The sequence below is a fragment of the Oncorhynchus mykiss genome, chromosome 3 (genome assembly GCF_013265735.2).
Source record: "Oncorhynchus mykiss isolate Arlee chromosome 3, USDA_OmykA_1.1, whole genome shotgun sequence".
NCBI lineage: Eukaryota > Metazoa > Chordata > Actinopteri > Salmoniformes > Salmonidae > Oncorhynchus > Oncorhynchus mykiss.
Window position 1 is genome coordinate 26,547,963 of NC_048567.1, and position 25,818 is coordinate 26,573,780.

Genomic DNA, 25,818 nt, shown 5'->3' on the forward strand with positions numbered 1-25,818 from the left:
AGGGTTAATGAATAATGGGGACAGGCATTGACAAATGTTCATGTTAGCAACTATGTAAACGGTCAGACACTCCCATGTTAACAAAAACAAACACTTAGTGCCTAAGCTAGTCACAGGACAAAGCAAGTGCCTGTAAAAAGTTTATTCCAATAGAAAAAGAAAGAGGAGACAGCGGAACCACACTGAAGTCAAACACACAGCATTGTTTTCTTTCAGTCTGGTAGGTGGAATTGGGACAAGAAAAGACATTTACAACCCCAACAACACCCAGACATTGGGCAACAAAAGTTAACTATTTAGGGAAAGTAAATAGGCAAAATCTCTGGTAGTCATCGGCCATTACGTACAAAGCAGTAGCCCTGTCATTTGGAGTAGTCATTTGTTTTGATCTGTCTTGCTGCTGTTTCTGCATCAGTGAGTAGGGTGAAGATACACTGATATTGGGTCAGTTTTACATTTCAGCCCTAATGGTTAGGACATGGGGAGGGGAAGCTGATCCTAGATCTGTACTTAGGGGAAACTTCACCCCGGACCCTGCATCATACCAGACACAGGAAACTCTGTGACAGTCCAAGTGCATAACATTTCCTTATCATCAAGCTCCTCTAGCTCCGATAGGTGGTTTATGATAAATAAGCCCATAACCATACAAGTTTTTATCCCGTTTCTTTTATTTTTGGCTCAAGGGCCCCAAAGTTTTTTTATTTTTTATATCACAGTTCCTTATGGCAGCCCTGCTTGGCTGTCTATCTCGGAGGGGAGAAAGTCTCTGTCTTTTCTAGTTCCTGTCCTTAGCCCAGCTCTTCCTTGGCCTTGCCCTGTTTGCGAGGCATCTTCTTACTGCTGCTGTCCTCCAGCTCCTTGTTCTTGTAGTAGTGGGGAGCCACCTCCAGCAGCCAGCTGCTGTCTATCTCAATCACCTTGAGGCAGAGAAAGAGGTTCAAATTAAAGGGGGAAAATATATTTACATGAATTCAAAGTAATGTAAGAATAAAAGCACCTTCCTTCCCCTTAAAATTGTATTCATTCTGTCCCATGCAGCTTAAATCTCAACATACAGTATGTACAGTGCATTTGGAAAGTATTCAGACCCCTTGACTTTTTCCACATTGGGTTACGTTGCAGCCTTATTCTAAAATTGATTAAATAAATACAAATTTCCCCTCTCAATCTACACCCAATACCCCATAATGATAAAGCAAAACCAAGTTTAGAAATGTTTGCGAATATACAGTACCAGTCAAAAGTTTGGACACACCTACTCATTCCAGGGTTTTTCTTTACTTTTACCATTTTCTACATTGTAGAATAATAGTGAAGACATCAAAACTATGAAATAACACACATGGAATTTAGTAGTAACCAAAAAAAAGTGTTAAATGAAATATATTTAAAATTTGAGATTCTTCAAATAGCCACCCTTTCTTTGCCTTGATGACAGCTTTGCACACTCTTGGCATTCTTTCAACCAGCTTCACGAGGTAGTCACCTGGAATGCATTTCAATTAACAGGTGTGCCTTGTTCCTTCGACCTCACGGCTTGGGTTTTGCTCTGACATGCACTGTCAACTGTAGGACCTTATACAGACAGGTGTGTGTCTTTTCAAATCATGTCCAATCAATTGAATTTACCACAGGTGGACTCCAATCAAGTTGAAGAAACATCTCAAGGATGATCAATGGAAACAGGATGCATCCGATCTCAATTTCGAGTCTCATAGCAAAAGGTCTGAATACTTAGCCAATTAATTTTTAATATATATGCAAAAATTCCTAAAATTCCTGTTTTTGTTTTGTCATTATGGGTTATTGTGTGTAGATTTCTGAGAATTTGTATTTATTTAATCCATTTCAGAGTAAGGTTGTAATGTAACAAAGTGTGGAAAAAGTCAAGGAGTCTGAATACTTTCCGAAGGTACTGTATATAATACTGTATACAAAGACAATGCTACCTGGAGCCACATGATATTACAACAAGCAACAACTCTCCCCTAAAGTTTTACTTTGCCCTTCACGGTGGTGGATTGCTTCCAGATCTGCCTCACATGGAGAAACATACACACAAACATGACCACAAGTCTACTTGTACTGATGCCAGACCTGTCTCATGAACTCCTTGGTGGTGAAGACCAGCTCGTGGTAGATGAGCCAACGGGGCTGCTCCTCGAACAGGGAGCTGTTGGGGTGGACGTAGACTGTCTGCTGGTGCTTCACCGTCTTGTAGCCCCCCTTGCTAAGCCGCGCCGTGTGGTAGAAATACCCCGCCGTCACTGCCTGAGAGAGGGAGAGAACATTTTTATTTAACCTTTATTTGACATGGTTGTCCATTTGAGATCAAAATACATATTTTTAAATGAAGTGAGAGAGAAAGACAAAAGAGAGGATGTATGAGTGACTGTATGTGTGCACGCTATGAGAGAGTAAGAGTGATCAAGTTACTGAGATGGTGAAAATTGACCGCAGAAATCCCAAACAGATATAGTATTTGACAAAAACAGAGTCCTTTCAAACCTTGATTTCATACGATCACATATGCTTCTCTATTTCTGCGTGGGAATACTTGGGAAGAGATGTCCTAAATTAAAATCACTTTGAGCTGATTGAAAAAATCCACAAACTTGGGGGCCAAATAAAAACACCCAGGGGCTGCCTTTGGGGGAGTCCTTGTGTAGCAGTTTTACTAGAGAATGGACTGTGATGATGATGAAGTTGGGAATTGGGAAAGCACGGAGCGTCCATTCAGATGCATATTAAGTTAACTCAACCTGCCTCTCCGACGGAGTGGCCGGCTTAACACCCCGCATGATTTAAGAACTGTTTTCATGAGCAGACAAAAACTAATCCCATCTCCTATAAAAGGGGTCCCCTTCAGTTCCTCAGACCTGGTGTGAAGTATCTCCAGTGAATAGTGACGATAGAGCAGTGCTTTCTAAATCTGCAGTCAGTGGTTTAAGCACACAGATGTAGTGTGAAGCATATTCACACATTGGCTACACATGTAACAAAGAGTTTGGTGTCAGGTAAGTGTTCATACAGCAAAATAGAAGTGGAACAAAGTGGTCTATGCCAGTGTTTCCCAGCTCCTGTCATCCTGTAACCCCAACAGCACACTTTTAGTTGTAGACCCAGATAAAAACACCTGATTCAACATGGAGGGCTTGACGTTTAGATGACAAGTTGAATCAGGTGTGCTGTTTGGGGGTACCCGAGGACTGGGGTTGGGAAACACTGGTCTACACTCTAGGAGGGTTTTAAAAAATATATATACATGGTTAACTAGAAGAAACGGTTGTATTGTGTGTTCACGGTCAAGCTGTTTTAAGGTATGTTCATGGTTAAGCGGTTTTAAGGTGTGTTCATGGTCATGAGGTTAGGGTGCGTTCACAGTCACACTGACCTTGCGGATGGGCACAATGTCTCCGCCTGAGCTGCACACCTCCACCTCGATCCTGTCCATCAGGCCCTCCAGCTGCTCCCTGACATCCCGCGCCCGCTTCATGGAGCGGAACTGGATGAAGTTCTCATAGCACCACTGGGTGGAGTAGCCACTCTCCAGCCACTGAGGGACAAATGAAGCAGTCAATATCACAGACTGAAAACAAAACATGGACAGAGTTTGGGAAATGCTGTTCTTAGGGATCCCAAGAGGTGCACGTTTTGTTTTTTGCCCTAACGCTACACAGCTGGTTCAATTGGTGAAAGCTTGATGATTACTTGAATCAGCTGTGTAGTGCTTGGGCAAACACCTTGGGGTCCTGGGGACTGAGTTTGGGAAACCCTCACATAGAACTTTGAGTTTTGCTCCAAATCAGGGGGGGGGGGGGGGGGGGGGGGGGGTTGGCCCCACAAATATTTAAAGTTATTTTTTTGGATTTTAGTACTTGGCCCCCAAAAATACTAAAATGACCAGGGATTCAAAAAATAAATAAATAGAATAAGTTAAATATAGAAAATCTGTCCCAAAATATTCCCACAAAAAAATGTCAATGCAATCAAGAAATGAAATTATTATTATTTTCAAATACAACCTATTTTTGGGCTTAGGTGTGTTCAATTTGCAGTGTACAAATAATTATAATTATGTTCTGGCACCCAGACCATCCGCTCCGACAAAAATCAGCCCGCTGCTGAACACAGCTGCTCTCTCCTGCATTATGGATTTACCATGGCTAAATGGTTTGCAACAGAAAAACCAAAATGAAGTTCAGATAGATCCTCCGTGTTTGTCTCTTTTTATTTTATTTTTTACAGTTGGTGCCAAATGAATATGACCCAGAACTGCTACCTTGATACCTTATATGAGACAAGTGGAAACAAAGTGGGGTAGTATCACATCTTTATCTTAACTATCAAACCCAATCCTCCTGACCTGTGTGTAGACGTTGAGCAGCACCATATGGTCTCCCCCGGGGACCACAAAGTTCTGCCTGGCGTTGTCGGCGTGAACCACCTTGTCTTTGGGTCGGTAGAAGATGGAGTTGTTCACAGACAGCATGGCCGCGATGGTCAACACCTCCTCAGAACACTTATACCTGGAGAGACAGAGGAAGATGGGAAAGTTTAGTGAAATACATTAAGGGGTTTCATGTCCTGTTGAATAATTGTCAATAAAGCACTTTTGTAATAAGAATACAATTAATTATTGAGTGGGGGGGGTTGAGAGAAAAAAAAGAGAGAAAGGGGAATGATGAGCAAGGTAACAGAATAATACAACTACATTCATTCCAGGCCAGTGCCAGGATTGCCATAGAGACTCACTGTTCTGAGGCCAGGATCATCTTGCTCAGCATAGGGTCCACCGGCAGCTCAGCCATCCTGCGGCCCAACTGGAACACAACACTCATTACATGACCTTTCACATCAAATAGTCACCTTTCTAAGGTATTAGAAACCAATATGTTAATTCACCTGCCTAATGGTGATGGAATCGATGTGCCCTATTATATATCCTCCCTGCATTCCCAGAGGTCATTTGCACTTTTTTAGGTTTTATTTATACTCAAAGAATAAAAAAAGGGAAAGACAAAACAGTACAGATAGAAATAAAACAAGCAACCACACCAACAAAAAAAACAATAAGTTAAACAAAGCACACTAATTATAACTGTACATGACATACTCAGTATACAAGAAAAAACATGTTTGATTATGTGTGCGTGCATTTGTGTGTCTATATGTGTGTGAAAGAGAGAGAGTTAGGCTACATGGAGGTAGTTTGGGTCATCGGGCTGACCCCTAATCTATACTTGAAGTTATTGAGGGATGATGACGTTTTGGCAATATGAAGATAGGAATTCCAGAGTACGAACCCTCTGTATCTGCTAGAGAATTGACTATGTGAGGTGCGGCAGTGGGAAGGGTAAAGGTGTCTTGTGTATGCATGGATTTGGGAATTAACCATTGAAGGGTTTAGGTGGATTGTCTGGGAGGCATGTGTATTTGTAGATGAAGGTGCATCATTTGAGTATATTAATGTTGTAGATAGACAATATATTGAGTTTCTTAAACGGAGGGACAGCTGGAGCCAAGTAGTTAGAGGAGGTGGCTAGTCTTGTACGTTTATTTTGTGTGATGAGTCATTTGTGTAGGTAGAAAGCATATGTACCGGCCCAGACAATATTGCAGTAAATAATATATGGGTAAATTAAGCTGTAGTATAGTGTCAGGAAGCAAGCCTGATGACTCAAACCACTGATCTTTCTGATGATACCAAAGGACTTCAACACTTTGCTGCAGACCAACTGAATATGATCTTTACAGGACAACTTTTCATCAACTAGAACACCGAGGAATGTAGTAGATTAAACCTGGTTCATTTCATTCCCAACAATTGAGATTCTGGCTCTTTTAAAAATATATCTGATTCTTACCAGTAAATAAAACAAAGTTGGATTTTTTTATTACATTAAAAAGACAATTTGTTTATATGGAAATTCGTTGATTAGTGAATCGAAATTCTCGTGTGATAAAATCAAGTTGGTATCCTCAGCAAAAAGAATGGGAAGTATGGTAGAAGACACAGCAGCAAGGTCATTGATATAGATAAGTAATAACAAAGGATTATTTTTAATTAATCTGTGGATTAGTTTTTACAAAAAACATATTGGTGGTCATATAGAATAGTGTTGGTTTAAATGTTTCAACATTCTTTCATACAACAGTTTCTCTAGGATTTTAGAAAAACACAGTAGTACAGATACTGTGCAATAAATTGTAAAAGATCTTGGATCCCCAGATATATAGAGGGGGATAACTTTGGCAATTTTCAAATCTTTAGGAACAACACCAGTTTGCATTGATTTGGTGAAGATGTACGTTAGAGGCTCAATAATGGAGGAAGACAATGATTTTACCAAAAAGGCCCCTCATCATGACTTGCTGCTGATTTCTTTAAGTTACCAATCACCTCTATTACATCAGGTGGATAAAACTAAAGCAGAGAAGGAAAATGTCCCTTAATGTAACCCAAGGGATTTCCATCAATGTTTTTGTTGACAGAGAGGAACCAACATTCGCAAAAAAGTTATTCGATTCACGAGATAACATCAGGATCACTACAGGTCTTATTTCTAACAATAAATTGAGATGGGATAGCCGTAAGAAGCCTTTTTCTTATTCAACTGATTTAACACGGGAGGAGGGAACGGTGCCAATGTGACTGAAAAGTATTGGAATGGTGCCGTGGTTTTGATAGACAGTCAGGCGTAAGTTACCTTGGTGAGCTCTCCGAGGTGGTTGAGTGCACCCAGTGCGTACAGCTGCTCCAGAGCTAGCACCAGGGTCTCGTGAGGGGGCGGATCCATGAAATCAAAGTGGATGAGGTCATTAATTCCTGTCGGGGAAAAAAATATACGCCACTCCAATGTAAAACAAATCGACACGTGGGTTTGAGATGCTCATACTGAGGCCCTTTGCTCCACTAAGTCAAGTAAGTCAAACTCATAATAGTGAACTACAGACTATACTTCAGTGGATTACTTCAAGAGGACCTCTGAGCATTTTAAAACGTGTTCTCTCATTTAGCACTGTGACATGACTTATAAAACGTTTGTTCCGTACCCAAGCTCTTGAGCAGCAGCACCACGTTGCCCAGGTTAGTTCGCTGGATCTCGGGCACGGTGGACTCCTCCATCTCGTGTTTAAACGCCCACGCAGTGTAGAGACGGAAACACTTCCCAGCCGCCACTCTGCCTGCACGACCTGCTCGCTGATTGGCTGAGGCCTGTGGTGGATCAAAACACAGATGGAATCAGCAAACAGTCAGAATGTTGTCCAGAGAACTAAATCTACAACCCCAATAAATGCCACATGAATTACACTTTCTCTGACAATGACAACAAAATGGCTTATTTGAAAACCAAAGCTAGCGTGTTACCCGTGAGCAAGGCGTGACAATCAGAGACTCCATCCCAGTGCGGGCGTTATAGCTCTTCTGCTTGCAGAAGCCTGGATCTATGACGTATATGATCCCATCGATGGTTAGAGAGGTCTCCGCAATGTTAGTGGCCACCACCACCTAAGGACACACAGAGAGAGGACACTTTGTACATCAGATAATGTGTTTGTACACAACACCACAAGAGAATGAGAAACATGGAGGCAGGAATCTGAAGAATGATGTCTTAAGTGGTCAAATCAAAACAAATGTTATTTGTCACATGCGCCGAATACAACAGGTGTAGTAGACCTTACTGTGAAATGCTTACTTACAAGCCCTTAATCAACAATGCTTTAAAAAAAAGTTTTTTTTAAAGTGTTAAGTAAAAAATTGATCAGTAGAAAATAGAAAATAAAAACAAACAAATAATTAAACCACAGCAGTAAAATAACAAGCAAGGCTATATACAGGGTTACCGGTACAGAGTCAATGTGCAGGGGCAACGGTTAGTCGAGGTAATATGTACATGTAGGTAGAGTTAAAGTGACTATGCATAGATTATAAACAGAGTAGCAGCAGCATAAATGAGGGGTCTGGGAAGCCCTTTAATTAGCTGAACAGGAGTCTTATGGCTTGGGGGGGTAGAAGCTGTTAAGAAGCTATTTGGAACTCAACTTGTCACTCCGGTACCGCTTGCCGTGCGGTAGCAGAGAGAACAGTCTATGACTAGGGTGGCTGGAGTCTGACAATTTTTAGGGCCTTCCTTTGACACCGCCTGGTATAGAGGTCCTGGATGGCAGGAAGCTTGGTCCCAGTGATGTACTGGGCCATACGCACTGCCCTCTGTGGTGCTTTGCGGTCGAAGGCCGAGCGGTTGCCATACCAGGCAGTGATCCAACCAGTCCGGATGCTCTCGATGGTGCTGCTGTAGAACCTTTTGAGGATCTGAGGACCCTTGCCGAATCTTTTCAGTCTCCTGAGAGGAAATAGGCTTTGTCTTACCCTCTTCACAACTGTCTTAGTGTGCTTGGACCATGATAGTTTGTTGGTGATGTGGACACCAGCTCTCAACCTGCTCCACTACAGCCCCGTCGATGAGAATGGGAGCGTTCTTGGTCCTCCTTTTCCTGTAGTCCACAATCATCTCCTTTGTCTTGATCACGTTGAGGGAGAGGTTGTTGTCCTTGCACCACACGGCCAGGTCTCTGTCTCATTGTTGTTGCTGATCAGGCCTTCCTTCCACTGTTGTCATCGGTAAACTTGATGGTGGTGTTGGAGTCTTACCTGGCCATGCAGTCATGAGTGAACAGGGAGTACAGGGGGGACTGAGCATGCACCCGAGGGGGCCCCATCTTGAGGATCAGCGTGCCGGATGTGTTGTTACCTATCCTCACCACCTGGGAAACGTCCCTTCAGGAAGTCCAGGATCCAGTTGCAGAGGGAGGTGTTTAGTCCCAGGGTCCATAGCTTAGTGATGAGCTTTGTGGGCACTATGGTGTTGATCTCTGAGCTGTAACCAATGAATAGCATTTTCACATAGGTGTTCCTTTTGTCCAGGTGGGAAAGGGCAGTGTGGAGTGCAAAAGAGATTGCATCATCTGTGGATCTGTTGGCAGTATGCAAATTGGAGTGGGTCTAGGGATTCTGGGATAATGGTGTTGATGTGAGCCATGACAAGCCTTTCAAAGCACTTCATGGCTACAGACGTGAGTGCTACGGGTCAATAGTCATTTAGGCAGGTTACCTTAGTGTTCTTGGGCACAGGGACTACGGTGGTCTGCTTAAAACATGTTGGTATCACAGACTCGGTCAGGGCCAGGTTGAAAATGTCAGTCAAGACACTTGCCAGTTGGTCAGCGCATGCATGGAGTACACATCCTGGTAATCCGTCTGGCCCTATGGCCTTGTGAATGTTGAACTGTTTAAAAGGTATTACTCACATTGGCTACAGTGAGCGTGATCACACAGTCATCCGGAACAGCTCTTGCTCTCATGCATGTTTCAGTGTTACTTGCCTTGAAGCGAGCATAGAAGTAACTTAGCTCATCTGCTAGGTGTGTGTCACTGGGCAGCTCTTGGCTGTGCTTCCCTTTGTAGTCTGTAATAGTTTGCAAGCCAATCCGACATGCGTCGAGCCGGTGTATTACAATCTTAGTTCTGTATTGACACTGCCTGTTTGGTGGTTCGTCGGAGGGCATAGCTGAATTTCTTATAAGCTGTACCCTTTTGCTCAGTGCGGATGTTGCCTGTAATCCAGGGATTCTGGTTGGGGTATGTACAGTGGGGAGAACAAGTATTTGATACACTGCCGATTTTGCAGATTTTCCTACTTACAAAGCTTGTAGAGGTCTGTAATTTTTTTAATCATAGGTACACTTCAACTGTGAGAGACAGAATTTAAAACAAAAATCCCATTGTATGATTTTTAAGTAATTAATTTGCATTTTATTGAATGACATAAGTATTTGATCACCTACCAACCAGTAAGAATTCCGGCTGTCACAGGCCTGTTCTCCTGTTCTCCACTCATTACCTGTATTAACTGCACCTGTTTGAACTCGTTACCTGTCCACACACTCAATCAAACAGACTCCAACCTCTCCACAATGGCCAAGACCAGAGAGCTGTGTAAGGACATCAGGGATACAACTGTTGGTGCAATTATTAGAAAATGGAAGAAGTTCAAGATGACAGTCAATCATCCTCGGTCTGGGGCTCCATGCAAGATCTCACCTCGTGGGGCATCAATGGTTATGAGGAAGGTGAGGGATCAGCCCAGAACTACACGGTAGGACCTGGTCAATGACTTGAAGAGAGCTGGGACCACAGTTTCAAAGAAAACCATTAGTAACACACTACGCTGTCATGGATTAAAATCCTGCAGCGCACACAAGGTCCCCCTGCTCATGCCAGCGCATGTCCAGGCCCGTCTGAAGTTCGCCAATGACCATCTGGATGATCCAGAGGAGGAATGGGAGAAGGTCATGTGTTCTGATGAGACAAAAATAGAGCTTTTTGGTCTAAACTCCTCACCGTGTTTGGAGGAGGAAGAAGGATGAGTACAACCCCAAGAACACCATCCCAACCGTGAAGCATGGAGGTGGAAACATCATTCTTTGGGATGCTTTTCTGCAAAGGGGACAGGACGACTGCACCGTATTGAGGGGAGGATGGATGGGGCCATGTATCGCGAGATCTTGGCCAACAACCTCCTTCCCTCAGTAAGAGCATTGAAGATGGGTCATGGCTGGGTCTTCCAGCATGACAACGACCCGAAACATACAGCCAGGGCAATTAAGGAGTGGCTCCGTAAGAAGCATCAAGGTCCTGGAGTGGCCTAGCCAGTCTCCAGACCTGAACCCAATAGAAAATCTTTGGAGGGAGCTGAAAGTCCGTATTGCCCAGCAACAGCCCCAAAACCTGAAGGATCTGGAGAAGGTCCGTATGGAGGAGTGGGCCAAAATCCCTGTTGCAGTGTGTGCAAACCTGGTCAAGAACTACAGGAAACATATGATCTCTGTAATTGCAAACAAAGGTTTCTGTACCAAATATTAAGTTCTGCTTTTCTGCTGCATCAAATACTTATGTCATGCAATAAAATGCAAATTAATTACTTAAAAATCATACAATGTGATTTTCTGGATTTTTGTTTTAGATTCCATCTCTCACAGTTGAAGTGTACCTAAGTAGGAAAACCTCCAAAATCGGCAGTGGCCTATGTATATTTGCAAACAACAGCTGGTGCATGAAATCTAAGGAAGTCTCGAGGTTTTGCTCGCCTGAGGTAGAGTCTCATGATAAGCTGTAGAACACACTATTTACCAAGAGAGTTTACATCTATAGTTTTCATAGCTGTCTATATACCACCGCAGACCAATGAGCTGTATACGGCCATAAGCAAACAGGAAAACGCACATCCAGAGGCGGCGCTCCTAGTGGCCCGGGGACTTGAATGCAGGGAAGCCCCTTGTCTTACCACCGCTGTTCTATTCTGCCAAAAAAGCTTAAAACCCGCCAACTGTATGTTAATCATGTCATCATTCAGCCACGACTCGGTGAAACATAAGATATTACAGTTTTTAACTTCATTGGGCTAGGGGGCAGCATTTTCACTTTTGGATGAAAAGCGTGCCCAGAGTAAACTGCCTCCTACTCAGTCCCAGATGCTAATATATGCATATTATTAGTTGTATTGGATAGAAAACTCTCAAGTTTCTAAAACTGTTTGAATGATGTCTGAGTATAACAGAACTCATAAGGCAGGCAAAAACTTGAGAAAAAATCCAAAAAGGAAGTGGGAAATCTGAGGTTTGTAGTTTTTCAACTCAGCCCCTATTGAAGATACAGTGGGATATTGGTTATGTTGCACTTTCCAAGGCTTCCTCTAGATGTCAACCGTCTTTAGAACGTTGTTTGATGCGTCTACTATGAAGTGGGGCTGAATGAGAGGGGAATGAGTCAGAGGTCTGCCAGCAGCCACGAGCTCAGTCACATGAGAGGTAGCTCCCGTTCCATTGCTTTTCTACAGACAATGGAATTCTCCGGTTGGAACATTTATGATAAATAAACATCCTAAAGATTGATTCTATACATTGTTTGATATGTTTCTACGACCAGTAACATAACTTTTTGGAATTTTCATCTGACCTTTCCGCTGGAAGTTGCACGCGCGTTTCGATTTGTTTACCTCCAAAGGGACAGAAATGATGAACTTTATCGAACAAATCAAACATTTATTGTGGAACTGGGATTCCTGGGAGTGCATTCTGATGAAGATCAAAGGTAAGTGAATATTTATAATGCTATTTCTGACTAAATGTTGATTGCGCAACATGGCAGATATTTATTTTGGCTGGTTTGGGATCTGAGCTCCGTACTCAGATTATTGCATGGTATGCTTTTTCCGTCAAGTTTTTTTGAAATCTGACACAGCGGTTGCATTAACGAGAAGTTTAGATAAAGTTCCATGCATAACACTTGTATTTTCATCAACATTTATAATGAGTATTTCTGTAAATTTATGTGGCTCTCTGCAAAATCACAGCATGTTTTGGAACCACTGAACATAACACGCCAATGTAAAATGAGATGTTTGGATATAAATATGCACTTTATCGAACAAAACATACATGTATTGTGTAACATTAAGTCCTATGAGTGTCATCTGATGAAGATCATCAAAGGTTAGTGATGAATTTTATCTCTATTTGTGCTTTTTGTGACTCTATTTGTGAAAAATGGCTGGGTTTTTCTGTGACTTGGTGGTGACCTAACAATCGTTTGTGGAGCTTTCGCTGTAAAGCATTTTTGAAAATCAGTCACTGTGGCTGGATTAACGAAAATGTTATTTTTAAAATGGTGCCTAATACTTGCATGTTTGAGAAATTTGATTTATGAGATTTCTGTTGATATTTATTTGGCGCCCTGCAATTTCATTGGCTGTTGGCGAGGGGTTCCGCTTGCGCAACGACAGGTTAATGTCTCGTTGGTAGGATGTAAGTGCTCGTAGTTCATCTATTTTATTAATCGATTGATTGTACGTTGTCTAATAGGACCGATGGTAAAGGCGACGGACGGACCATCGTCCAAGATATCTCCGTCTTTTCGGTCCTGCGAATGACGGGGATGAGGGTCTTGCTCGTTGAAGAAGAATTCCTCCAGTACGGGGTGAGTAATCGCTGCCCTGATATCGAGAAGCTCTTTTCGGTCATAAGACACGGTGGCAGAAACATTATGTACAAAATAAGTTACAAATAATGTGAAAAAACATACACAATAGCACAATTGGTTACAGGATCATAAAACGGCAGCAAACTCCTTCGGCGCCATTAGCGTAAAATGCACCAAATGAATAGAATCTACTACATTGACATAAGTGCAGCATGAAATGTACAATAACCTAGGTTGGGTTGGATTTCCATTTGGGTAAAGAAAATAATGCATACATATTTTTGTTACATTATTTGATCACAGAGGACAAAACCTATTTCCAAAGTGGTCCTTGAGCACCCCTTAGTGGCCCAAGTTTAAACAGAAGAGAAGAGGTCCTCTCACCTTGCGTGAGCCAGGGGGTGTGGGGCTGAAGATCTTGGCCTGCATGTCTGAAGGTAGGTTGGCGTAGATGGGAAGCACCAGGAGCTCCGATATCTTAGAACCCAGACGCCTGCATCTCTCCTGCAGCAGCTCACAGCAAGTCTCAATCTCCTCCTGTGGAAATAGAGAGAGACGGGAGAGCGGTAAGGACAGACACCTTGGCAGAAATCTGTGTGTCATTTATTTATTTGACCTGGTAAGTTGACTGAGAACACATTCTCATTTACAGCAACGACCTGGGGAATAGTTAGAGGGGAGGAGAGATGAATGAGCCAATTGGAAGCTGGGGATGATTAGGTGGTATGAAGGCTACATTTTGCCAGGACACCGGGGTTAACACCCCAACTCTTACGATAAGTGCCAGGGGATCTTTTAGAGACCACAGAGAGTCAGGACAACCGTTTAACGTCCCATCCGAAAGACAGTACCCTACACATTAAAGAGCCACATACAGAATGAATAGACTTAAGATGGTTGCTGATGTAGTGTGTTTTACCAGATGTAGTGTGTTTTACCAAATGTAGTGTGTTTATCCAAATGTAGTGTGATTCACCAGATGTAGTGTGATTCACCAGATGTAGTGTGATTCACCAGATGTAGTGTGATTCACCAGATGTAGTGTGATTCACCAGATGTAGTGTGATTCACCAGATGTAATGTGATTTGTAGTAGGCCTAGCTAATGTGTAGTGACTGATGTAGGATCTGATGTTGAGTGAGAGCAGATGTAGTAGCCGAGGTAGATGATGTAGTAGCTGATGTAATGTGAATGTCATCGTTGAGGTGAGGGGTCAAGGTGCGAGTGTGCCAGACCTGTCCAGTGAGGAAGACCAGACAGTCTCCGGGGGGCTGTGTGACGTGGATCTGTAGCACAGACACAACGCAGGCCTCCAGGTAGTCTGCCTCAGGAGCCTGAGAGAGAGAGAGCAAAATAGTAAACAATACCAGAGAGCAAAGAGTACAACAATAGAACAGATCATTGACATCCATCTTTGACTTACATTAGTATCATCCAGCACTTCTCACGGGTGAAAAAGGTATTTACAGTCATTCAAAGTTATGCCTATGGCTGCATTCCATTTCTTCCGCCTTCTCTCAAAGAGCGCACTTGATCACTTCCTGTCGCACATTTAAAAGGCTCTATATTGGTTTAAACATTGACCGGAGGGAGTTTTCATGTTAAATCCATCGTGGGAAATGCGCAAGTGCACACTTCAGGAGAACAGAATGGGGGTGCAACCTTTTGTCCTGAGGCCATTTTACTATACAGATGGTCAGCAGAGGTACCTTAGTGTAGAAGATGTCCACAGGGAACCTCCTGCCGGGGATTCTGAATACCGGCGCGTCGTCAAAGAAGCAGGAGAAGCGCTCTGTGTCCAAGGTGGCGCTGGCCACCAGCACCTTCAGGTCCGGACGGAACCGGGCAATGTCCTTGATCAGACCAAACAGGATGTCTGTGTGCAGCGTCCGCTCGTGGGCCTCATCAATGATGACCACACTGAGAGAGAGGAAGGGATCATTGATCATTTATTGTTATTCTGTCATACTGACTAAAACAATATGGCAGGGAATGATTTAATGTATTATTATTCTAAAACACAATATACCAATTTTAAACATAAACATCCACATATGGAAAACATATCTAAAGATAAGGACAGACGGGGGATATAGTGGTACCTGTAGCTGGCCAGATCAGGCTCTGTCAGGAACTCTCTGAGCAACATTCCGTCAGTCATGTATTTGAGTACTGTCCTCTCCGACGTACAGTCCTCAAAACGGATACTGTAGCCTACCTGATGAAGAAAGGGTTGGTTGGACAAATACGGTGAGTTTATGTTTTCTACCATATACAGTAGGAATTATTTATGCTTCATCGGAGTGACAGAGAGCTGTTGTGCCATTTTCACCTCGTTGCCCAGCTTGACGCCCACTTCTTGTGCCACCCTGGCTGCTACAGACATGGCTGCCACTCTACGGGGCTGGGTACACCCAATCTTCATGCCTCCATCATTGTAGCCCTAGGAGATGTAAACCCAGACAACAGGTCAAAAAAGGTAACATACACAGAAAAGCATAATGCCACAAATGGATCAGGGTGGAAGACTACAATTTGTTTAAAAAAATGTTAGTGAAAATAGTGACAAAACACTGAAGATTCAAGACGATTTTGTCAAACGTACACAAAATGTCCAATGGAAATGTGTCCTCTGCTTTTCTCTAACCTCTTTGATATGTGTCCATAATAATGTTTATGGACATGGCCCCTTGAATAATGTGTACCCACCGACTCCATGAGGAACTGGGGGATCTGGGTGGTCTTGCCGGAGCCCGTCTCTCCCTCGATGACCAGGATCTGGTGCTGCTGGATGGCCAGGAGCAGGTCCTCTCTGTAGGGGAACACGGGCAGGCTGCGTCTCACCTCCTGGATGGACTGCTTCTGGACCTCCGCCTGGGACAGGGCTGCCTGCTCCTGCTCCTGGAGACACACAGCATACAGAGATGAAGACAACATTACAATTGCACTGTATTGTTCATTGTCACATGGAGATTTGTCCTTGGCACAGTTAGAAATACTCCAGAAGCTCAGGTGTGTATTCATTGATCACTATTGAATATGTATGGTATGTAAAATATTTTCTGAATTTGAATTATGACAATATTTTGATAGACTAATATCCATAACTATAGCTTTATTTATTCCTTGCAATCTATCACAGATAGACGCTTTAACGTTTAACAACCCACCTTCTCGTCCTGGGTTCCCTTCATGATGACGGCACTGCTGACAAAGTTGATCATCTCGTCCTCCTCCAGGATCAGCTGGTACTTCTCTCTTTCTGCCTTCAACCCTTTCTCCCTCTCCTTCTTGGCCCCGAAGATCAGCGAGGCGGTCTTCAACCTCTCCTCCTCCCAGCGACCCTGCTCTCCTCCACCCTCCATGGGCATCTCCAACTCCAGCTCCATGTCCCTCTGAGGAATATCCTGGAGAGAGAGAGAGAGAGAGAGAGAGAGAGAGAGGGCGGAGATAGGAGGAGGGACAGAGGAAGAGGGAAATAGAGTGAGCGAGATGTACATAATCAAGCTCCGGATCCTAGTGTTTTACACCATTTCAACAAGAGTACTGGCTATCCATGGCAAGACCATTGCCAGCTAACTATCTCCTCCTTACTTTACTCCTCTTCTCCTCCGGCATGTAGTATCTGTTCTTCCTCTCCTCTTTCTCCTTGGCACCGGCTTTCTTGTAGTCCTTGGCCAGGTCTCGGAGGTTGCGCTTGTACTCCAGCTCCTTCCGCTCCCTCTCAGTCAGCGCGTCCGTGGAGAACAGGTACTCCTCGTCGGCGATCTCCGCCTCCAGGTCCTCCAGCTTCTCAGCCTCTCTCTTTGACAGGTAGTTCCTGCGAGACTCCTTCCGCAGCTCTGGAAGCTATAGAAAAGAGGAGAAGATAGGTGACCATAGACATAATGAGTCTGAGGGGCTCTCCCTGTTCTAGTAATTCTATCTACTGTGTTTTTTTTCATACTTAGACAATAGTCTATTATACGATAAATTACTGGGAATTTGAATAATGTGCTCACGATTTTCTTGTGATCCTCCTCTGCCATCTTTAGTCTTTTCTGAGCCTCCTCGTAGCCCTGGTGAAAAGGTCATGGAAAAACATTTAGCCAAAAATCAAAACACACCTACAAGTACACTAGTAAGTCAAATGGACAGGGTTGGGTTCCATCATTGATAGTCAATCCCACCTTCTTGTCCGTTCTCTCCATGATGTTCCTCGTCTTGTCTTTGTCCTTCAGTTTCATTCGTTCGGCAAAGGCATCCCTCTCTTCCAGATCCAGTACGCGTTCTCTCTCTTCCTTCTCCCACTCCTCCTCCTCCTCCTCTTCATCCTTCTTACTGGACTTCTGGTCACCATGGCCCAGCTTACTACTGAGAAATAGAAAGGGCCTTTTAGAAACTCAAATCACACAATCTAAGTGGAGGCTTGTTCAAGCAGGCATTGAAGTCACAGAGGAGTAGCAGCTGAAAAATGGAGACTACATGAAAACAATCAAAATATTCTAGGGTAACTGGCTTCATTGTTGTAATGTATTTATGGTTGCAAATCAGTTAATGAGACCATAGACTCCTGAAGCTGCATCCTGTCTCCCTGAAGTCCATACAAGTCAAATACAGCTGTCAACATTTAGCTAAAAAGCAACAAAAGAGAGGAAAGCAGGTAGAACGTGTCACAAGCAAGCAACATGAAACTCCATTCCAGGTTGATTACCTTTTAGGGGTCTCCTCTTCACTAGATGATTGACTCTCCTCCCTTTTCCTGAGGTGCTTCCTCTTATCGCCTCGGTCTTTACTTTTCTTCTTCTCCTTCTCCCTCTCTCTCACTGCCTCTCCGTCACTCTCGCTGTCTGACAGTAGGGTGTAAGTCCGATTCTTCCTCTCAATCTCCATGACGTGTCGCTCTATCGCTCTGGCTGGCTTTTCAACCACTTGCTTACGAGGAATCTGAAACACATTGATGAAAGTCATTTCTAGATGCTCATAATAACCACAGTGAAAATAAGAAACAAGCACGCCGTTAAAACACAAAGAAAGCAAATCATTTGACCTTTTCATACAGTTCCTGTGCAAAGGCGATCACTCTCTGATTAATGTCGATGGTGCCTGTCGACTTGAGGTGGGCCACAAAGTCTTGAGAGCTCGATGATTTACGCGCGGAGCCGATCATGAACTGGGCGACATATCTGTCACTAAGGCCAAGGATGTCATGCAGACTGTCACTCACCCATTGTTCTAGGTTTGCCATTTTTGCCTAATTGGGAGACAAAATCAGTTAGCTACGGTATACAGTAGATGTAGACAGAGAGTTGTATAGTACTAGGTATCACAGGAGGCTGCTGAGGGTAAAACAGCTCATAATAATTGCTTATCCCGCTCCAGTCATTACTACGACCCAGTTCTCCTCAATTAAGGTTCCACCAACCTCCTGTGCTAGGTATATAAAATGTCATATGAATAGGAAACCTCTGTAGCAATGGTGATTATGTAGCAGGGAATGGCTGGCACAGCAAGATTCATATGCTACACAAGGGTATATTGAAGCAATAAGGCAGGGGGGGGGTGTGGTATATGGCTAAGGGCTGTTCTTAGGCACGAAGCAACGTGAAGTGGCTGGATACAGCCCTTACCCATGGTATATTGGCCATATACCACAAACCCCCAAGGGGCCTTAAAGGTATTATAAACTGGTTACCAAATGTAATTAGATCAGTACAAATATTTATGACAATATATTAGACAATATACCACGGGTATGACAAAACATGTATTTTAACTACTTTAATTACGTTGGTAACCAGTTTATAGCAGCAATAAGGCACCACGGTGGCCCGTTGCGTCGTGCAGGAGAACAGCCTCGTGGAGTTGCCTTGCTGCTTAGTTATAAAACGGAATAGTTCCGCTGCATGATCTTAAGTAGGAACTATCGAAAAGGAAGCCCTTCAGCTTTTCTTTACCTCCTTTATTTGCTATTTGAAGATCTGAAGATAACTATTCATTGCATTGATAGGTAGCTAGCTAGCCACCTTACCTTGTTTTGAAACCTTCACGCAATGAACATGGGGGTGATCTATGAAAACAGCACAACATGCAGCAGCTAGCAAGCTTAGCAAAAAGCGAGCTCAGTTTAGGTTAATTTGCTTCACGACTGGCTAATACGTGGACGTTTAACTAACGAGCGAAGTTAAAATGACCTCTCTCAATACTAACAACAATCATGTTGGTTTCAATTACACTTGTTAAGCTAAACTTATCCACAACTTCTTGCTAGCTGCCCACTCCATCCATGGTGCGACAACCGGAAGTGGAACACGTATTTGAATAAGTCTCTGGTTGCATTCTGCCCCCTGGTGGCTGGTGTACAGAACAACTCAATCAGAACAAGTGTGCACTGCGCATTTTGTTTGTCCAAATGATGGCACATCTGCTACTGACATCGGTCGTCGTTAATACCATACGTTTGAGGCATTTTGCATTACACTCAATGGTTAAATACTTTTTGTGAGTGGAATTTATCCACAGACTGGAAAAAGTAAACCTCCCTTAAAGTGCGTGTAGTGACCATTGAATCATAGTGAATTAAATTGATGGCACAAAACACTCAATGTCGAGCGAGGTTAGCATGCGCCTGACATTGAATTAAGATGATAAAAGAGGAAGAAGGAGTGTCTTCTTCCGCGAACACCACAACAGATGTGTAATAATGAAAGTAGGTAAACATAGTAAACTGGAACCTAAATGTCCATTTATGCAAGGGTGATGCAACCAATTGTTCTATCCTGCACGCTGAAGGAATCAAACTGTATTCATCGGTGGTTTAATTGAAAATGAGAACGTCGTTGGACATCAATGTCAATGGACTTCTGCTGCTCTTATGTGGCGTTAACTTGGCCGGCACACTTGGGTACAAGCCTGTCATCATTGTTCACGGCCTCTTTGACGGTCCTAAACAATTCCTTATGATGAGTCGTTTGATACAAGAGGTACGTTTGTAGAGGCTTGGCCTCTACAACACACATTTAACCATAATTATATACTTATTAAAACAGAAAATAAAACAATTATGTTTATTTTATTATTTTATTTATCCGTTATTTTACCAGGTAAGTTGACTGAGAACACGTTCTCATTTGCAGCAACGACCTGGGGAATAGTTACAGGGGAGAGGGGGATGAATGAGTCAATTGTAAACTGGGGATTATTAGGTGACCGTGATGGTTTGAGGGCCAGATTGGGAATTTAGCCAGGACACCGGGGTTAACACCCCTACTCTTACGATAAGTACCATGGGATCTTTAATGACCTCAACGAAATTGAGACTGATTAGATCATTGAGGCGTACAGTACCAGTCGAAAGTTTGGACATTCAAGGGTTTTTCTTTATTTCTTACTATTTTCTACATTGTAGAATAATAGTGGATACAACATATTTGGAATCATGTAATAACCAAAAAAAGTGTTAAATAAATCTAAATATATTTTATATTTGAGATTCTTCAAAACTCGGTGGTTTTAGCAGTGTATGCTGATTGGCTGAAAGCCGTGGTATATCAGACTGTATACCACGGGTATGAAAAAACACATATTTTTACTGCCCTAATTATGTTGGTAACCAGTTTATAATAAAAGTAAGGCACCTCGGGTGTTTGTGGTATATTGCCAATACACCACGGCTAAGGGCTGCTCTAAGGGCTGTATCCAGCCACTCCGCGTTATGTCATGCATAAGAACAGCCCTTAGCCGTGGTACAGTGGTGATACAAGTATTTGATACACTGCCGATTTTGCAGGTTTTTCAGCCTGTAATATTGGCCCATCATATCATTATACTGAGGCCCAAGAGGGTGTGGTATATAGCCAATATACAGTGGGGAGAACAAGTATTTGATAACCTGCAAAATCGGCAGTGTTTCCTACTTACAAAGCATGTAGAAGTCTGTAATTTTTTATCATAGGTACACTTCAACTGTGAGAGACGGAATCTAAATCAAAAATCCAGAAAATCACATTGTATGATTTTTAAGTAAATAATTTGCATTTTATTGCATGACGTAAGTATTTGATACATCAGAAAAGCAGAACTTAATATTTGGTACAGAAACCTTTGTTTGGAATTACAGAGATCATATGTTTCCTGTAGTTCTTGACTAGGTTTGCACACACTGCAGCAGGGATTTTGGCCCACTCCTCCATACAGACCTTCTCCAGATCCTTCAGGTTTCGGGGGTGTCGCTGGGCAATACGGACTTTCAGCTCCCTCCAAAGATTTTCTATTGGGTTCAGGTCTGGAGACTGGCTAGGCCACTCCAGGACCTTGAGATGCTTCTTACGGAGCCGCTCCTTAGTTGCCCTGGCTGTGTGTTTCGGGTCGTTGTCATGCTGGAAGACCCAGCCACGACCCATCTTCAATGCTCTTACTGAGGGAAGGAGGTTGTTGGCCAATATCTTGCGATACATGGCCCCATCCATCCTCCCCTCAATAAGGTGCAGTCGTCCTGTCCCCTTTGCAAAAAAGCATCCCCAAAGAATGATGTTTCCACCTCCATGCTTCACGGTTGGGATGGTGTTCTTGGGGTTGTACTCATCCTTCATCTTCCTCTAAACACGGCGAGTGGAGTTTAGACCAAAAAGCTCTATCAGACCACATGACCTTCTCCCATTCCTCCTCTGGATCATCCAGATGGTCATTGGCGAACTTCAGACGGGCCTGGACATGCGCTGGCTTGAGCAGAGGGACCTTGTGTGTGCTGCAGGATTTTAATCCATGACGGCGTAGTGTGTTACTAATGGTTTTCTTTGAGACTGTGGTCCCAGCTCTCTTCAGGTCATTGACCAGGTCCTGCCATGTAGTTCTGGGCTGATCCCTCACCTTCCTCATGATCATCATGCCCCCCTCACCTTCCTCATGATCATCATGCCCCACGAGGTGAGATCTTGCATGGAGCCCCAGACCGAGGGTGATTGACAGTCATCTTGAACTTCTTCCATTTTCTAATAATTACGCCAACAGTTGTTGCCTTCTCACCAAGCTGCTTGCCTATTGTCATGTAGCCCATCCCAGCCTTGTGTAGGTCTACAGTTGTATCCCTGATGTCCTTACACAGCTCTCCTCTGGTCTTGGCCATTGTGGAGAGGTTGGAGTCTGTTTGATTGAGTGTGTGGTGGACAAGTGTCTTTTATACAGGTAACGAGTTCAAACAAGTGCAGTTAATACAGGTAATGAGTGGAGAACAGGAGGGCTTCTTAAAGAAAAACTAACAGGTCTGTGAGAGACGGAATTCTTACTGGTTGGTAGGTGATCAAATACTTACGTCATGCAATAAAATGCAAATGAATTACTTAAAAATCATACAATGTGATTTTCTGGATTTTTGTTTTAGATTCCTTCTCTCACAGTTGAAGTGTACCTTACAGACCTCTACATGCTTTGTAAGTAGGAAACACTGCCGATTTTGCAGGTTATCAAATACTTGTTCTCCCCACTGTATATATTGTCCACATACCACACCCTCTTGGGCCTCAGTATAATGATATGATGGGCCAATATTACAGGCTGAAAATATTGTGTTTGCTCTTGGTATTGGGGAAATTATGACTGGATGACTTGGACATCTGCTTTTTTCTCTCTGGAGAATGTTTAACAGGACAATGGCCACAGGTTTTTAGAGGAATAGAATGTTATGTATGATACATTTCTATCACAGGTGCACTAAAACAGGATCTGATCAAATTCTCACTTCATGTGAAACTGTTTCCATGGATACTTATGTGCGGAAAAAAGAAAGTGAGAGTACTTTATACAGTGTGTGAGCGATAAAATGTTTTTTGGGGCCACCAAAATGTTTTACACCTAGTAAGTCAGAAATAATAAGTAGAAATATAAAAATTTGTATCCACAAATAAAAGCACTAAGAAGGCAAAAAAAGCATCCACTTCAGTTTCACGTGAAGTGAGAATTTTAGAAGATCCTGTTTTAGTGCACCTATGATACAAATGTATGTCGTACATAACAACGCAATGTGGAGTGCCTGGATACAGCCCTTACCCGTGGTTTATTGGCAACATACCACAAACTCCTGAGGTGTCTTATTGCTATTATAAACTGGTTACCAACGTAATTGGAATAGTAAACAAGTAAATGTGCATCATACCTGTGGTATATTTAAGCAATAATGCCCGGGAGGCGGTGTGTGGTATATGGCCAATATACCACGGCTAAGGGGTGTTCTTATGCACGACGTGGAGTACCTGGATACAGCCCTTAGAGCAGCCCTTAGCCGTGGTGTATTGGAAATATACCACAAACACCCGTAGTGCCTTATTGTTATAATAAACTGGTTACCAACATAATTAGAGCAGTAAAAATACATGTTTTTTCATTCCCGTGGTATACGGTCTGATATACCACAGTGTTCAGCCAATCAGCATTCAGGGCTCGAACCACCCAGTTTATAATGTATGTTATAATATGATAGGATTGTTTTTTTTTTAACAGTTTCACTAATTCATTCTAATTAACTTAATCATTATGACACGCCCCTCACTAATGTCATTAGTTGCCTACATAACCTGGTTCAAGTAATCATGACATTATCCTGAAGAAGGCACAGTGATGCAGAAGTGTTGGTAAATACCCAATAAATTACTGGGAGTTTATTTATGGAGTGTGCGACTCTCTTTATTTTTAACATAATATGATAGGATAACATGTTTCAGGTTTCATCGTTTTTTTCTTGTAACTTGCAATATAAGCTGATGTATTCTTTTGACAGGCCCATCCAGGTACCAACGTGTCAGTGATAGATCTGTATGATAACATGGCCAGCCTGAAACCACTGTGGGTGCAGGTGCAGGGCTTCAAAAAGTTGCTCTATCCAATCATGCAGGAAGCAGAGAATGGCATCCATCTTATCTGCTTCTCACAAGGTCTCTCTATCTCAGTTATTTAGCATTTTTGGAACAAGACGTAGAGATATAGCGCTTTCCGCTTAATGCTGTCTTCCCCTGCTTCTCTTAGGTGGTCTGATATGTCGAGGACTTCTTTCTACACTTCCTGACCATAATGTCCAGTCCTTCATCTCCCTGTCATCACCACAGGCTGGCCAGTATGGAGGTCAGTGATGGTCACGCCTAGGTATAGCTCTTTCTAACACAATGAAGTTTTGAGTTTGTCATTAAACAAAGTAAAACAAATTATATTCATGTCTCACATTTCAAATAAAAAGAGAACATTTGCAAGCCGTGTGTAAATTTGAAACACATACTGTATGTTCCACACACCACACACATTTCACTAGCCTTTTCGTTGTGCTTCTCCCGCAGACACAGACATTCTGAAAATGTTTTTTCCTCACTATCTAAAGGCCCGTGTTTTTCACGTGTGTTACTCTTCAGTAGGACAGAAATGGTCCATCTGCAACTTCTGGAATGGTAAGAGAGAATTGAGTAGTTAAAGGGGAACTTCGGTGCCGAACAAATAGAGAACCAGAACATTCGTTTGTAGATGTGAATCTGAGTACAGTAAAGAGGCTCCTTTGTGCTTGCACCAAAATGTTTTGTCCTACCAGACCCACACCAAAGAGAACGCTTCCTGAAGAGCAGCAATTATCTGGCCCTGCTGAATGGAGAGAGACCACACAGGGAAATTACAGGTAGTGAAATTCATTCCTACTGCAGATATTTCAGTATCCAAAACTGAAAATCTAGATTAGATTAGATTAGTCACCACTGACTGATAAGGGCCAGACAAAATCTCCAGCAAAGTTCCTTACTTCTCCTTTCACACTGTCTTGTCTGCATAATGGACAAAACTATACATTTTGTAGCAACATATTATGTTTGGCTTAAATTTCTTTCTCAATATATATTTGATAAAACTGCAGATTTAGTCTGGCCCTACTAGTAGTTTTAATTCTATAAAATGTGGAGAGACATAGTTATTCTCCATCTCAGAACAAATAAATGTATCTCTCTCTAATCATCAGAGTGGAGGAAGAACTTCCTGCGTATCAACAAGCTGGTGTTGATTGGAGGACCAGATGATGGCGTGATTACACCATGGGAGTCCAGGTATCCATGGTCACCATCACCACCATTATTTTAAACTAAATTAATTGCCCTGCATTCTTACACACACATTGGTTGCATCTCTGAGACGTGGGCCCAACACTAGTGACTCTATACCTATTGGACTAACCATGTCTGTTCTCTCCAATCAGTCACTTTGGATTTTATGATATTAACGAAACCATTGTTGAGATGAAGAACCAGGAAGTAAGTTACTTTAATGGTACCATCTACCATCATTGATAATGTTCATGTCCTAATGTGATGGATAACTATGTGCTTCTCTGTCTCTCTCATTTGAATAGTGGTACGGTAGGGATTCGTTTGGGCTGAAGACACTGCATGCTCGTGGAGACCTGGCTGTGTTTGTGCTCTCAGGAGTGAAGCACAGCTATTGGCATTCGAATGAGACGGTGTTCAGAGACTGCATAGAGGAGTGGCTGACATGAACATGCTCACGTTCACACATACACACTAAATATAATGTTCACAGAAAAGGTTCTGCAAATTGTCTTTGATTGACATGTCATAGTTGTATGTAGTGCCTATTTTATATTTTTATACATTATTGTTTGTCTGTGATTATGAAACAGCGAAATCAAGTGTTTTTTGTGCAGTAATAGGAAATACACTGAATTTAACTAAATTTCACATGGTGTGTTCTTGCCCAATGCTTCCACTCTTCTCCTGGTGAATCGGACTTGTTTCTCTCTTTGTATAAATCTG

The 25,818-nt window shown here is 42.7% G+C and overlaps 2 protein-coding genes across 4 annotated transcripts; one reads left to right on the forward strand and one right to left on the reverse strand.

Annotated features, from left to right (window-relative positions):
* Positions 1–127: 127 nt before the first annotated feature.
* Positions 128–19,668, reverse strand: dhx16 (DEAH (Asp-Glu-Ala-His) box polypeptide 16). 3 transcript variants are annotated; one of them, XM_021594711.2, is made up of 21 exons: positions 19,262–19,668; positions 18,078–18,281; positions 17,742–17,974; positions 17,218–17,401; positions 17,050–17,106; positions 16,643–16,897; positions 16,219–16,455; positions 15,758–15,949; positions 15,381–15,491; positions 15,151–15,266; positions 14,758–14,968; positions 14,284–14,382; positions 13,433–13,585; positions 7,376–7,516; positions 7,060–7,222; positions 6,714–6,832; positions 4,759–4,826; positions 4,370–4,532; positions 3,398–3,559; positions 2,101–2,274; positions 128–920 (listed from the first exon to the last, which is right to left on the reverse strand). In XM_021594711.2, exons 2-21 carry the CDS (start codon positions 18,273–18,275, stop codon positions 792–794), a joined length of 3,165 nt encoding a protein of 1,054 aa, XP_021450386.2. In that variant the 5' UTR covers positions 18,276–18,281; positions 19,262–19,668; the 3' UTR covers positions 128–791. The 3 variants fall into 3 exon arrangements, with proteins under 3 accessions (XP_021450386.2, XP_021450390.2, XP_021450381.2); XM_021594715.2 differs by having other exon boundaries at positions 17,218–17,398; positions 19,059–19,410; XM_021594706.2 differs by having other exon boundaries at positions 19,059–19,409.
* Positions 19,647–25,738, forward strand: LOC110516147 (lysosomal thioesterase PPT2-A). Its single transcript, XM_021594728.2, has 8 exons — positions 19,647–20,010; positions 23,799–23,952; positions 24,044–24,139; positions 24,349–24,456; positions 24,594–24,677; positions 25,011–25,095; positions 25,245–25,299; positions 25,398–25,738. The coding sequence occupies exons 1-8, from the start codon at positions 19,855–19,857 to the stop codon at positions 25,539–25,541; spliced, it is 882 nt and encodes a 293-aa protein (XP_021450403.2). The 5' UTR covers positions 19,647–19,854; the 3' UTR covers positions 25,542–25,738.
* Positions 25,739–25,818: the final 80 nt, after the last annotated feature.

Excerpts from the sequence above, each read along its gene's own strand:
- dhx16 (XM_021594711.2), bottom strand. The coding sequence starts at position 18,275 with ATGGCAAACCTAGAACAATGGGTGAGTGACAGTCTGCATGACATCCTT. Across the intron at positions 17,107-17,217 it reads TGGAGAGAACGGACAAGAAG|GGCTACGAGGAGGCTCAGAA; the intron begins GTGGGATTGACT and ends CCTTTTCACCAG. Across the intron at positions 16,456-16,642 it reads CGGAGGAGAAGAGGAGTAAA|GATATTCCTCAGAGGGACAT; the intron begins GTAAGGAGGAGA and ends CTCTCTCTCCAG.
- LOC110516147 (XM_021594728.2), top strand. The coding sequence starts at position 19,855 with ATGAGAACGTCGTTGGACATCAATGTCAATGGACTTCTGCTGCTCTTA. Across the intron at positions 20,011-23,798 it reads TGAGTCGTTTGATACAAGAG|GCCCATCCAGGTACCAACGT; the intron begins GTACGTTTGTAG and ends TTCTTTTGACAG. Across the intron at positions 24,457-24,593 it reads CATCTGCAACTTCTGGAATG|ACCCACACCAAAGAGAACGC; the intron begins GTAAGAGAGAAT and ends TTGTCCTACCAG.